This window comes from Lycorma delicatula, chromosome 3, assembly GCF_047948215.1.
Source record: "Lycorma delicatula isolate Av1 chromosome 3, ASM4794821v1, whole genome shotgun sequence".
Classification (NCBI taxonomy): domain Eukaryota; kingdom Metazoa; phylum Arthropoda; class Insecta; order Hemiptera; family Fulgoridae; genus Lycorma; species Lycorma delicatula.
The window spans coordinates 47,290,438-47,306,668 of NC_134457.1; the positions used below are offsets into that span (position 1 = coordinate 47,290,438).

General features: G+C 29.8%; 1 protein-coding gene across 4 annotated transcripts in view; it reads right to left on the bottom strand.

Moving 5' to 3' along the window:
* Positions 1-12,508, bottom strand: part of LOC142321565 (angiogenic factor with G patch and FHA domains 1) — a 164,218-nt gene extending 151,710 nt beyond the window's left edge. For 3 of the 4 annotated variants that reach the window (XM_075359754.1, XM_075359752.1, XM_075359751.1), the window contains exons 1-2: positions 12,186-12,508; positions 5,724-5,963 (exon numbers count right to left, since the gene is read on the bottom strand). In XM_075359754.1, coding sequence (XP_075215869.1) covers positions 5,724-5,963; positions 12,186-12,380 — 435 coding nt within the window. In that variant the 5' untranslated portion in view covers positions 12,381-12,508. The remainder of the gene's footprint in view (positions 1-5,723; positions 5,964-12,185) is intronic. The other variant, XM_075359750.1, reaches the window with a different exon arrangement.
* Between the last annotated feature and the right edge of the window lie 3,723 nt (positions 12,509-16,231).

The window sequence follows — 16,231 nt, forward strand, 5'->3', positions numbered from 1 at the left end:
TCAAAATCAATGAATAAGTTAGCACAGAAGCAAGATATCAAACTTCCTACTGCACATAAAGCTGTAAGAAGAGAACTGAAACTTTTCAAGGGGTTTGAGGCCTGCACAATCGCCCAATCTGACTCCCCCAGATTACTTTCTATAGCGAGACAAGTAGTGTATTGCAACAAACCACGCACAACTGAGAAACTAAAAACTGCAATAATGGCATAGGTATGAGACATTCCAGTACATCAGCTGATTGAAATGTTTGAAAATAAACTGAAACATGTGCAATGTTGTATTGATGCTGGAGGAGGTCATTTTCAACACCTTTTATAAGTTATTCCAGTTATGCTAATATCCATTTCTATAAAATAATGAAATGAAAATACAAAGTATAATTAAGAAAGTTTCATCTTACACTACTACAATTCCAGTACACAGCAAATTTCTGAAAGCACTGTATCTTCTTGCTCACACTCACTAGTACTATGTTTATTCCCAATTGTGATTACTATAGTATAAACAAGAAGGAAGGTATTGCTAAAAGACAAATCCCCCATACTCAATATTTTCTTAACATTTTGAGATCCTTCATTTAAAAACACTAGAATCTTGATTACATAATAAAATAAACATCTTTTTCTTAAGCAAAGTTCATGAAATAAGCAGTCAATCGATGTCTTTAATCACATCATGTCATTTCAAAATTTCATGAAAACTCTAAATAAGTTCTTCAAAAACTGTAAGATCAATCTATACCAAATAACCCACACAAAATGAAAGCACAGCCAGTAAAATTTATTAATTTTTTTACCACAGTCTCATACAGCACATTTAAATAACTAATAACAGTGATCATTTTATTTTTAGGATTTTCATACTTTTTTCAATGGTCTGTTATATAGCCACAGCAGCCCATTTAGCACTGTTTTGAAGTTTACAGAAACTTTACTAATTTTGTATTTTTTAAGACATCAAGTACAAATAAAAATCACATTATCTGCATAAAGCAAGTATGTCGAAAGTATATTTTGGGCTATAGTGAAGAAAATATCTCTAGTTGAAACTCTAAGTTATAAAAACATAAAATTTCAACTTTTGAACTAAATTTTTTTGGGGGGAAAAAACAAATATTCACCTTCAAGCCTTCTTTTTTTGGAAAGAAGTTTCATATGAAACTACTGAAAATGTCTGAGTTAATGGGACAGATACCAAGTCTGGGACAGACCTGAGATATTCTTACTTGTCTAGAAGATTCTAAATGTTGCAATCTACTTAAAATTAGCCAAATTCAAATCGAAATAACTCAAGAGACCAACACATATACATCTCAAATTTTCTAAAAAAAAAAAATTTATATGTGTAGTCATTAAAATTTGATCATCAATATAAGATCAGCATAAATTGTAAATATGACAAAACTGCACTTAGAGCACCTGCTAAATTTTTTTTATTAAAATAAATATTAAAAAAATTAGCAGTCATATATTTTTTTATATACTGTATTAAGAATTATGATTTTTTCGTTAACTGTTTAAAATGTAACTGAAGTAAATAACAGAACTATTTCTGTGCATAATTTGTCATTGATGTTGAAGTTATGGCTGGGAGCAATAGTGAATTCCAGTGGAATTCATTTTCTTAATACTTCAACTATTGGTACCCACACTGTGCCTTCTTCAGAGATCTGAAATGAAGTTCTTGGACCAGGTGGATAAAAGAAGTTTCAGCAAGCCATTGTTTTCTTCAGTAATACCCTCCATTTTTCTTCATATATGTGCTGGACATAAAATATAGTACACTTAATGCAGATTAATGCAATCAATGTTTTAACTCGATAATTTTAAAAACACGGTAACAAGTTTCCACAACCCCAAAAAAGTGCAAACTTTACCAATGCAGCTTTAGAAATTGACCACTTAAAAAATGTGAAACATCCTGAAAATAAAATAACCAATATTCAATTCTGTAAATGTGGTAAGACTATGATAAAAAAATAAATCAACTGTCAGCAACTACCTTTGGGCAATCAGTAAAGGACTGATCCATTATTAATGTTCTATGATATTTTGCAGACTTCTTCTACTACTTTACCTGCTGTCCTCATAGATCACAAGGCAGGTCACCTCATAATCTCTTTCTTCCTATAATAATCTTACTTTGGTTACAGCTTCAAAAATTCCCTAATATTTTATTCTTATCCAACTTTTTAATGCCAAACTTCAACCTTGTATTTTATAATCCTAATCAATATACAAGGATTATTTATTTAACCTCTAGTTAAGTAAAAAAAAATAAAATAAACTAAAAAAAATTTACTTTATTTTAAAGTTTCATAAATACTTACGTTACTATTCAGCATAGTCCACAATCAAAATCAAGCACAGTCATATTATTAAAGTAGAATGCCTATTCCTCATCAGAGTAATGCTACCAAAGTACCCGTCCTACACTGACTCAACCATGAGTTTATCAATACTTTTAAAGTGTTTATTAACCAGCTAATTCTTCAATTTTTGAATAGATGAAAATCAGACAGTGCCAACTGAGGACTGTAAAGGGAATTGTAAAAAATTTGCCAGTTAAACTCGTTTAATACACCCTTAGTGCTGAGGCCACGCATTATCTTTCAAAAATATGATCTTTGTTAGTATCCCTTGCAATTTATTCTATATTGCTTTCCTAAGCTTTGTCAAAAGTTTCACAATAAATATCTGCGGTTATTCTCATACCTGCCTTCATAAATTCTACCAACAAAATTTCTTTACACTCCCAAAACAAGCTAGCTACTATTTTTTTTTGCTTCAGATTATCTGTTTGAATTTTTTGAGCTTGTTGTTTTTTCCATTGTTTTTTTGTTAAATATGATGAACTGAGTAAATTTTTTGTCTTCAGTAACAATACTATAAAGAAATCCACTTTCTTTATTATGATATTGCTGAAGAAAAGTCTGTATTAATGTAGTAAGCAATCTGTCACTGTAGTGTGTTTGATGGCACCTCTAAAACACTATATTGAAATAAGAAAATAAATAAAATTATATATATGATCTAATCAAACTTAACCTATGTTCACTAACTTTGACTAGCGAGCAAAACAAGTGTAGGTTAAGTTTAGTTAGATTATACTTATAATTTCATTCACTTTCTATTTTCTTATTTCAATATAGTGTTTCATTGGCATCATCTAACAATTAACTGTGATAGTAGATTGTCTACTACATAATACAGAAAAGTCATTATTTTTGTTTTGAGACAACTGTAAGTCATGTAATGGCAACTGACATTACAGTTGTGATGATATTTAATCTTAGCTAATAACTATTGTGCATGCGCTGTGTTTCTAAAGAAACCAGTTTATAATGCCTGATCAGAAGTTAATTTATAAATAGTCTACATATTAATTTCTCATTTTAATTACTTGAATTGCATTCTTATTGCAATTCAATCTTGTCTTTCATTCTAACCGAAGATTTACCACAGTTTCCCTTGAGCCATCCAGGCAATTGTTGGGGCAGTTCTTTTTTTTATTCATGGAGTAGTATAACTATCCATTCCTGATGTTATCTATGCAATGTATGATTATGTACCAATCAGAATAAAACATTTATTTCTTACTATTTTATCCTAACTCAACTTAAATTAAACCAAAAATATGATCTATTAAGTCCTTAATAACTAATATCTTTCATTATCCTTATCAATTTGGGTATTTCAAAACTTTCTCAAAATCCTATATCTCACTACTTTATAAACAGACAATGTTTAGTTTATATATTAAATAGACATATTTTTTGTTTGTCTTCCTAAAACTGTGAAAACTACTGAAACCATTAAAAAATTTTAACTGCAGCTTTCTTATGACCCTGCAATGTTTATCACAGTTCATTACTATATAAATCATAAATAAAAATGTATATAAATAAATAACCTAAAACTTCTTTTAGTCATATATTTATTTTTAATGGCATTGTATATATCAACAGATATTGTCTGTACCACTTTCTATGCAACATCGATTTCTTCAGACAGTTATTATGTGATTTACTAAATCTAATGTCATTATCTAATCTGGTGACAACCCCAGAGAACACATCCACAATTGAGTAAAATAACATTCTGTACATCTTTGTACCCTAAGACAATCCATCTAGAAAAAATTTCTATCTTAGAACTTTTGTGGCTACTAGAATTTACGATGGTAGAAAATGTGAATCTAAGCTAGAGCATTGTGAACGAGTTGAAGAGCAATGTATAAAGATCGGCTTAAAAATGAGTTCAACCTTAAAGAAAAATGTTAGATCTTAAATCAGCTATTCATTATCACCCTGAAATTGACTATCTGAAATCATAAGATATTAAAATAGGTACCATGATTTTAATTAGTAGCCACTGCCAGTGCCAAAAAAATGGAATTATCAAACTCCTGGCCTTTACTGTGCCGGGGCCTAAGTAGTTCTTGACAACTGTTCTTAAATGTTATCCTCCTAATTTCATGAACAATTTTATTTCAGGAACATATTCTATATCTACACAATTCTTTGATAATTTTAGACAGTACGGCAGCAGCCTACTTCAAATGACATCATTCAGAGAAAAAGAGATACGAGAAAGGAATCTCATGCCTACTTTTAAAACAAGAGCCAACATTTGATTGTCAATTCAGACTCGCTGAATCTGAAAATATTAACAAATTCTTACAATTTATTTTTCGACTGAAACCAAATATCAGCCCAATCAAATATAACCTCAACTTTGAAAAGGAAACTAACTGAATCTTTGCAAAAATCTTGCAAGATAATAATGGTTTTACACAGAGTTTAAAATAAAATCTTGAGTTGAGATCTATTAATGAATTAAACAATTTGAAATTGATTATTCATGCTGATTGGATTCCAGCAGGTGAACGTGGGATTGATATAATTGATGCAGTAGCTGTATTATTAGTGGGTGAAGACAAAGGACCAAGGGATATTGTGTTACCTGGTCATGATGGTCAATTACAATTTGTTACTGGGCTTCATCATTCTTACGACATGTTACAGTAATACAATAATAATATAAACAAGAAAGAAGTTTTATAATTCTTTTATTTCATGATGTTTAACTAAAATTTCTTTTACTGAAAAGTTGTTCATCCAAATCAAACATTTTATCCGGTAAGTTGTGAGTAGTGATAACTTTGGTAGCAACAATCCACACACAAAATTATTAAAAAATTATTTCCAATTTTTAAAGATCTTTTCAAATACAGGGTGGGTAAAGCCGCAATGATGGATACTAGTAGCAAATAACTTCTCTGTATGTTCTGTCTTTATGCAAAGTATTACATATAGCATTACACTGCAATTGTTTTCTTTTAAACACATTTTTTTTTAAATGAGATTCTTACTTTCTGCATTGTAGACTATACTGTATTATTTTAGTTAAATTCTTGTAAAATAAATAGCAAAAATTACTGATTATATTCATAATGTATTAATGTAAAGATATATATTTATTATCCATCCATTCACATCCATCAAGTCCATGAATGCACCTTCTGATGCATACCACAGATTCAGCTACATATTAATACAATTTAGGTAAATATGAAAATGGTAATTTTCCATCAATTACCAAACTAGATTATACTACCATCATTACAAGTGAATGGGTTGACAATTTCATATAAAAGTTACTACAATAACTTAACTTTAATTTAGTTTCATGTTACTGACTAAAATAATCTAAACTTACAGCATTATAATAATAACCCGTATTGTAATCATAATACATTCCACTGCTACTTTCATAAACAAAACCGGTTTGTCTGACAGCAGATTCGGCAATTTCTTTGACTTGATCCACAATACTTCCTCCACCTGCTGCCTCATTGCTAAAATCTTGTGATTCCTTTAAAAAATCTTCTTCATAAGTTTGAGTAAACCCGTCACTAAATGATTTCTGCAATACCTTGTTATCATTATCTTTTGTTACCTAAAATATTGAAAATTTTACATTAAAACATTATTATTATTATATAAAATGGACAGTTACTTAATTTCAATTACATGTTAAAATTATGCAATGATTCATATCCAATTTACCAGTCAATGAGTTATTTTTATTATCTTATTTTATATAAGGTGCAAAATTTAATTTTACTCATTTTAAGTTGGCAACATTGTGGTTAACAACAGTAGTTGTTGGGTTCTGTATAGCTTTGGATTCAGTGAATAATGAAACGTTGGTCAATCCAAAAGCACGTTTTGATGTTTTGTGTGGGGAGCAGTTCACGTTAAGCAAGTCAATCGAATCAATGGATAGACAATGGTCAATGGATAAGTCAGGGGTGTGAAACTGAATCCATACAGATAAAGCCCACACTCATCTGATCACCATCTGATTTCCTGAAAATATTGAGCATGTGAGAACATCCTTGGAGAGGAATCGATGATGATCAGTGCAGAAGCATTCCCAACACTTAAATTTTTTGGACAAAAGTGTGAAGCAAATTTAACACCCTGATTTGCATTTTCACACACATGAACTGCAAACTGTCTAAAGAACTAACTCCTGTACATAAAGTATTGTATGTCTATTGTTGTTAATACATGATGCAGCTGTTATAATATTCACAATGATCTGGAGAGGTGCCTCATCATGAATAATTATGCAATATTCTCACTCAATGGCTCTATAAACAAGGGAAATAGATGCTGGGTACCTAAAATTTTATGTCAACTCCACAAGAGATATCACACAATCCTAAGGTTATTGTGAAGTGAGCCATTTCAGCACACGTACTGGATTTTATGTTTTTGAGGTGATGACAGCAGTCTCTATGTAATTGAATGCCAATAATTTTAACCACATGTTGGAATCCTTCTTCCTACCAGAGTTGAGACATCACAACTGGAATATGGCAAGACTGGATTCAGCAGCACAACCAAACTGACCTTACTGCTACAGAATGTTTTTAAGGAGATATTTGAAAGTTCAAGATATCACTCACATCCTTCCTGACATTACCAGCCTTAAAACTACAATTCATCAGGAGATTTAAATGTTATATACAGGTCATTCTACATCACATCACAGTAAGTTTACCTAGGAGATGGCAAAAATGTCCTGACTATCATGAAAACATTTCCAAGAAGTATTCATGACATGAGGCTTATTTTTGTGAACAGGTGAGTACATTATTTAAACTTATTCAGTTACATTTATTGTTGTATGCTATAAATCTGTTACCTTTCTTTCAAAATGAGTAATCTTAAATACCACATTCTATACACAGAAGTACATAGTGTACAAGAGAAACTTATTAAGTAGTGACATATTGGTATTAAAAACAAATAATCAATGAGATCTTACTTGAAAATCATTTTCATTTTTCTGCACTGATATACTAATCAGTTGCTTAATGCTCTAAAATCTGATGTACAAAAGTCATGAGTGGCTCCCTTAGTCACACTTTGCACACTCACCAACTTTATTAATCATTAAACATTAGCTCTAAGGTCGGTTTTTAGCAAAAAAATACACACAGAGAAATCACAAGAGGTTAAGTCAGGGCTGTAAGGAAAATAATGAATATTGCCATTATAATTTTTAATCCTCTCTTGGGTTCAAAGAAAACAATAAAGTCTGGTTAAAGTAAACCAAACTATGTTTAAAAACCAAAAATTCTTATATTATATACAAATTTTTTTGTATATATTATCTTATAATGTTCATTAAAGTGGCACAGATGTTAACACCACCCTATCCATGTGAGAGGTTAACAGTTCAAGGTCCATTTTAACAGTTTAAAGTACATTTTAAAACCAGTTATACTTTAAAAGTAACAACTCACTTAAATTGTCTCTGGCACCATTTTTTTTATCAGTTCTAATTAATAACATACCTTACCTGGAGACCTTAACGAAGGTAAATAAGACAATAAAGTTTGACATGACATTTCTGTCACGACATCTAAACAGGCTCTTCTGTCTGGTTTAAGTAGCGATATAAAATTGGCAAGTAACAAAGGAAAACGATTGATTGTAGGTCATGTAGGAATGAAGATGAATTTAACAGTACATTATTAGTTTTTGAATGCAATAAAAAGGATGATTAACACAAAGATATGAATGGTATTTTTTTTAAAACTGGTTTAATACAATTATGAAATGAATTACCAAACAGTGTTATTGTTATGGATAATGCACCATACCAGAGTGTAAAATTAGAAAAAATGTTGAATACATCATGGCTACAAGCAGTTATAGTACCTTAGCTGAGAGAAAAGCAAATCCCATTTGATTCTACATTTTTAAAGGTTGAACTCCCAGAAGAAGTTAAAAAAAAATAAGCAAAAATTTGACAAATTGTAGTCTATGATAAGGCTGAAGCAAATGAACATACAGTATTACGGCTTCCACCGTACCACTGCAATCTGAATCCAATAGTACTAATGTAGAGTCAAGTAAAAGGATTTGTAGCCTAGAATAACAAAACTTATAAATTAGTGGATATAAAGGTTTTACTTGAAAATGGTATCACTGAGGTAACAGCAGATAAATGGTAGAACTGTTTTAAACATGTGCTGGAAGAGGAATGAAAACAAAATGTCCTGGAAGAATGAAACAAAAAGCAATTTTATCATATTTTCTCTAAGTAAAATATTGGCCTAGTGGTTTATTTAACTATCTCTCTTCTTTCTATGAGAAAATTACCAATAAAGTTGAACATGAAAAACAGTGAAATTTCACTTTTGGTAATTTTTTTCAAGAGGCAGGGATGGCATACACAGTTTGAATTATTTTTTTTTTATATGTAGGTATAAGTTAGTAGTTTTATGATAAATAATATTAATCATGAAATACTTACCCCTAAAATTATATGAATTTTTGAAAACTAACTTTTTTTTAAAAAATTCAAATTTTGGCTTCAAATAACTCTGATGCGGCCGGTGATAAAAATCTCAAATTTGCACAACTTTCAGTGTTTTTATGAATGTTTGTAGCATATGAAAATGTTTCTTGTGTATTGTACTAATAAAAAAGTTATAACCTCTCAAAAATCATGAAAAAACCTATTAAAAGTGATACCATTTTGACTCACTAAATAAGTGCTCCAGGGGATTTCTTGTCTTCTTTACACTTTAAATTTTTTATATATTTTTTTTATTTAGCCCTTATATTGTTGAAGTTGACGTTTTCAATATTTATAAAATAGTCTTTTTTAAATTATTAATGATAGGTTGTAATGTAATGATAACTTAACTACTACCAGTAACCTAATACAATTTTGATTCAAAAATGCTTGTAAAACTTACCCAAACTGAGATTTCAACGAGTAGTCTACATCTTTTTCCAAGAACTCATTTTTATTTTTATATTGGTTTATTTTTGCAAACGTTATCAAAGAAAAAATAAATTGTAGCAAATGTTAATTATTCTTTAATGAAATAGCTTATTTTTGTAGCAATGAGAGCTTATTATTTTTCAGATACCTTATTTATTTTAAATTTTAATGTTGATGGCCTTTGAAAAGTGCTTCTTTTTTCACTTTTGATGAAGGTGATACAACCAAAATGCTACAAGCAGCATTCAGTTGTTCAATATTGTGATGTGGTGTAACGTATTGTTCTTAGTCTTTATATTCATACAGACATTTGTTCTGCTGAGAAAAAATATTTTGAAAAAGTTAACACAAAGAGACCTTCCAGGAACTAGATTTAAATTTGGAAAAATGTGTTCTTTAAGAACTTGCTCTAATGTTACTTGCCTTAAGTTCTTCTCAACTGTTTTTTTATGAGTTCTCAGAGTCATAACAGAACTGTCCATACAGGTGACTGAATTTTGACAAAAACATTTTTTCATGGTATTTATAAACACTAGTGACATCTGAATTAACATGTAAAAAAATAAGTTGTTGGTTTTCATCACTAAATTCACAAATTTTAATGAGTTCTTTTGGCACTACACCATACACTGTTTTATGACGCTCTTCATTCACATAAATTCCTATGGAACATTACTCTTCCATTGTTTTACATGAAATTACGTGTAAAAATTTAACTGATTTTAAAATTTGCGCATATAATATTAAATAAAACTTTTTATTTAATAAACACTTTCAAACACAGGATGAAATTTGAGACACTCATTAAAGATGTGAACACGTTAATGACTAATGTCGGACTGACCTTTATGTAACTGCAAAGCTAAATGATGCAACAAGCATAAATGAGCATGCTACAACATGAATTTTCCTTGATGACTGGAAATTACTTCAAGCGACTGTTATAACATGAACACTGCAGTTGAATGATTCAAATAAGTTTATTTGAACTACAGTAATAAGTATAAAAACATTAAAGTGCCAAGAAGACAAGAAACCCCCTTGGAGCACTTAGTTAGTGAGTCAAAATGATATTGCTTTCAACAGATTTTTCAGATCTTTGAGAGGTTAACTTTTTTATTAGTACAATACACAAGAAACTTTTTTATACCTTACAATTACAAAAATAGATGTGTGCACCGACCAAAAATGGCCGCCACAGGTAAACTGCTTAAATAAAAAATTTTAAGGTCCTGAGACAAGTAGGAAACAACTGGATAAGTTTAATTTTTCTTTGAATTGGTCAAGCAACCACCCTTGAGTCACTTCAAATGGACTGACCCTAAGCAGATTATTAATTTCAAAAATAACTTCAGAATCTAATGTTAGTGAAGGTGAAAATGAGGTGTTGAGTGAATATGATTATTTATCGAGTGATTCATCATTAGAAACTGAGAAAAAAGCCAACAAAAAATTGGGTATTAATGTAGTAAACAATCTACCTCTGTAGTTAGTTGTTAGATGGCACCACTGAAATGCTATATTGAAATAAGAAAATAAATACAAAATGAATGAATAACTGGAATAATTTAAGAATAAATAAAATTATTTTAATTTAATTAATTCTGAAATTATAAAAATAACCGAACCAAACTTAACCTACACTTGCTTCGCTCACTAGCAAAGGTTAGAAAACAAATTATATTTATAATTATAACATAAGCAAGGTTAATTTATTCTTAAATTAGTCAATTTATTCATTCTTTTTTGTTTTTTCTTTCAATATAGCGTTTCAGTGGCACCATCTAAGAACTAAATAATAACAGAGGTAGAACACCTACTACATTAATAACAAGAACTGTAATAAATCATAAAATACTTTTTAATTTATTTTATGCATGTAAATAGTATTTCCAGGTTTCCGTAAAGCACTTAACAAATCACTTAACAAACCTGTTATGTTTATCATTTCATTAAACCATTATTATTTTGTACAGCTACTAACTCCATACAATTACTGCTGTAACAGTAAAACTACTATCAATGAAAACAATCAAAAATAACTTTAGTATATTTAACAATTTATAACCTTTTTTAATTTAATAAACATTTAATGTTTTAGAACATACCAAGCAATAGGCTACTATTTCTATATTATTATTATTACAATAGAAACTAAATCGGGCACACAGTAGCTGTCACGCAATTGTGTGTAAACTCGGTTCATACTGCCTCACTCTGCAGGCGTAAACGTAAAGTAGACAAATATTATATATCTGGAGATTCATAGAATATCACAACAGAAGAAATCTAATTATTAAAACTATACTCAATTATTTTTAAAGAAACTTTAAAAATAGTTTCTGATAAACATTTCAATATTTCTTACCGTTTTAATAGCATATGAAATATTACAAAAATGAACACTGTTAAGAATTATCATTAAAATTATCTTGTACTAAATGACTCATATAAAAACAAGCATTTAAATGATAAACTAGATTTTAATGATTAAAGATTTTGTTGTGATATTCTATGAGTCACAAGGTATATAGTGAGCCACTACTGTTAAAATATAAAGCATCTTACCTACTATTCTCTGATATTTTTTCTTCATCACAAAGTATAGATAGAGAACATTAAAAATTGCATCATCTATTACCTAAAAGAAAATTTCCACTGCTTCATTACCAAGGAAGTCAAATACAGAAAAATGGGAAAACTGATAAACGGTGATACAAATTATATCCATCTGGTAATAACTGATAGTGATAATAACCATTTTGGTTAGCATTTAATAAATATTATTAACAATAATTTCAACTCCACCAATGAAATTAAAATATTAATAAAAAATATATTACGCTAAATAATAATGGTATGATTTACCTGATTCCGAAGTTTTTCATGTAATTTAATAATAATTCTTCGCTGTCTGACAATACAATCTTGCAGTCGTTGAACATAACCTAAAACTTCGGGTAAATCCTTCAAATCAGTTTCAAAAGAATTACTAATATCCTGTTTAAAGGTTTCACTATCTTCAGCACAGCTAAAATATATTTCTTTTTCTACATCGCACATAGCTGTACGTCAACGTTCAATAAGAGTAAAAAAGTTAACTTTAAATCCGATCAATTAAACCTTTCATATCACCATTCAACATAAGCACAAAATATATTTTTAAACCATAAACAAGTGGAGCATCTAACCTTTATTGTCAATCAATGCCAATTGGATTAAATCACAGAAGAAATTTACTACATTTTTAATGTTGCATATATATAAATTCTTCACTCATTAATATTCACAGTATTTTTAATTCATTATTCGAAACAAATCATATTATTACTAAATACTTGTGTGGATACATTGTCAAATCAGGATCATAATTATTTTTAGCTGAAGACTAAATTACATGACTACTGAAGAACAGCGGGCTCCTTGAACTCAACTATTATTAATTTTTTGCCACAAGGCTGGAAGAAATGTAGCAAACAAATATTTTATGATCAGCACATAATAATACTTTATATAGATTACAAGAGGAATATATGCTATTTGCTACCGCATAGACAAAAAATATATTCCCCAGCAATTAACTGAATGTATGAAGAAAATTGTGGAAAAACAGTTTAAATATTAGTTATTTTGTCAATATTAATTATTTAAAATATAAACAAATGAAATAATGTTAAGGTTCATGAAATTATTAAATATAAAAAAATAGAAAACAATTTACAATTCTGAAGGCATTAATAAAAATTATTTGAACACATCTAAGCAAAATGTCAAATGATGATGTAGAAAATTCAGGATTTTATTATTTTTTAATTAATATTAAATAAAAATTTATTGACAGTAAAGAAAGATGTGATTCTGATAGTATTTTTCTCCTGAATTCAAATATGATATTGGTTTGTCCCCATCATGCAAGGTTTCCGAGAGACAGGCATTTATAATTTCAAACATTTTAATACTTTCTGCATTCAAATATTCAACTACACAATATTCAAACATTTGACTCGCCTAGAAAGTAAGAAATGATGATTTTCTGCTATATTTCGCCTGTGAAGCATCCCTCTCGATGGTCCAACAATAATCAGTTAGCATATTAGGATTCCATTTGCCTTGATACCTCTTTTCCACAGCTGAAATCTCCTGATGAAAGTTTTCTCTGTGCTCATTGCACATTACGCCATGATTTTCCGGGAAGAAATCTAGGTGCGAGTGCAGGAAGTGTACCTTTAAGGACATATTACAACCCAAATATTTATAAGATGTTATAAGATTATTGACAGTATCACGATAATTTTTTGCCTTTCGGTTTCCCAAAAAACTCTGAATAACATTTTTGAATGCTTGCCAAGCTGCTTTCTCCAGTGGATTCAATAGTTCCTCAAACTTTTCACCATGCATTAGTGATTGTATTTGTAGACCCACAAATATTCCTTCTTCTAATGTTTGCATCACTAATTTTAGGAAACTTCTGTTTTAAGTACATGAAACCAGGAATATTGTCCATAGCCTTGACAAAATTCTTCATTAATCCTAATCTGATGTGTATTAGAGGTAGATACACATTTTTAGGAATACACAATGAGTGATATTTCATATTTTTCTGTTCAGGTATGAGTGATTCATGTTTAGGCCATTCTTTTCTAATGAAATAGTATTTTTTGTCCCTACTATCACAAAAAATAACCAAACTGCACAAACTGATTTGTGTAACCAAACTGCAGACCAAGAATAAGTGCAATTATCTTCAAATCACCACAAATATTCCATTCGTACACTGCATGTTGAATCTTTTCTAATATAAATTTAAAGTTTTCATTTGTTTCTTTCTTACTAGCAGAGTGAGCCACAGGTACTGATAGGAATTTATTGCCATTTTGCAGAAGCACAGCTTTTAAATTAACTATAGAGGAATCAGTGAACAAGTGCCATTCTGTTGGGTTATGTTCATTACAAAGTGTCTCCATAAGAGAAGAAACATCGTTACAAACCATTAAGCCATTTTCTTCAGAAAAATAGTCTTTGATTTCAAAATGACTATTACGATAAGTACATATCTTTGTATTCTTTTGAAGAAGACTCCATCCTTTTAGCAGGGAAGCAAGCATTTCAGATGGTTTATTAGATAACTTTAAATCTCGTATGAGATCGTTAAGATTTTCTTGAGTCAGTAAATGAGGCTCAGATGAACTGCTTTGTTCAAAAGTTGTATCACCAGAATCTGTTTCTGCTTCTTCTTTACTTCCATCAGACTCTGAGCTCTCTTCATCTAATGTCACATGTTCTGGAGGCTTTGGTATAGGCAATTCTTGGCAGTGTGGAACTGGTCTCATTGCAGATTGCAACTTAGGATACACCACTAAAAATTTGGTTTTGATGCAATCCCTTTAATATTTGTTATGCAGAAATAACAGTCAGAAGAGTGATCTTTGAGTTCCCTCCAAATCATAGGGATAACAAATGGCATGTGGTGTATGCCATTTTTCCATGCAGTGAGAAGCCTAGAACACAATAGATATGTGGGGCCCGGGCCCTTGTTTGGTCCCCAACTTTACACCCAAAATAAAGTTCATAACACTTTTTTACTAATAAAGTTTTGCCTTCGGGACTTGAGCATCACTTCACCACATACATCACAAAAATTGTTAGGATGATTTAAACAAACTCTAGGCATTTTGTAACTAACAACTAAATAAAAGAAATAAAGTTGTAAATATGGAATACACAATAATTCAGACCCACAAAGCTCTCACAATGATGTGTTTGATGGTTCACTACTATCTCACAATTGGCATCGTTCTGATAAATGTGTGCTACACTAGATCACATTTGTACATGTCTACACTGTCTGAACCTTTCTTTCTTTTCTTTTTCCTGTTTAGCCTCTGGCACTGTCTGAACCTGCACAAGAGTAGCAACACTACCCTTTGAGTTAGCTCATGGACAAAAAACATTTTAAAATATTTAAAAAATTAAAATAACAAAAAACTGTAGGTGATGGAGAAATTCCAAATACATATTTGAAAACAGAATAAAAAACTGCATTAAGTACACCTGTTGGTATTCATGAGATAAAAATCATGTCGACCAATGTTATTTGACTTGATAGATATATCATGATTTACAGGTCTGTTATAAAAACAGGTTTCCCAAGTGAGAATGCAATTACATTGTCCTACCTTATCACAGGCTATTATAATAAAAAATTTTTTTCAAAAAATATAATATTATACTACATTAGTCTACATATAATACAGACTGATGATCATTAAGACAAAAAAACTAAATTTGAAACCCTAAAATTTTTAAATATTAATTTGTGTCTCATTACATAATGGTAAAATACATGTATTTTAACTGATATTTGGCAAGATATTATCAGTTTAAGGGTAGACAGAATATCTATCTAATTTGAAAAAGTGTTAAGATATAATAATAATTGTTGTAAAGTAATGGATTTTTTTTTGTTTCTACTGTTGCAGGTGTTGATTTAAAATACCATTAATACCCATACTTGATCTATCTATAATTTTCCTGCTTTGCTGTTATGAATTTTCAAATATGCATCATGCTATGGGCAGAGGCTCTATGTGTAGATTAATAATTCAAGAAAAAACATCTTTCCAAAAAGAAAAGTCACTTCTACTACTTCTCATAGGCTATATAGAGTAGAAGTGTCCCTCTGAGTTAATTTAATTATAACACTAAAAGAAAAAAAAATTCCTTCAACAGGATTAAATATTCCTTGGAACTAAAACCCAACTTTATTTTAACATAGCATAATATATATGAGAATCAATTCAGTATATTAATCTAATATTAAGATTCTTTTGAGATGTCAGATGTAGTGTTTATTATAGTCACAGGCCTTTGAAAGTACATTACTAGAAAAGAGTTTATAGAGGACCTGTATGCAG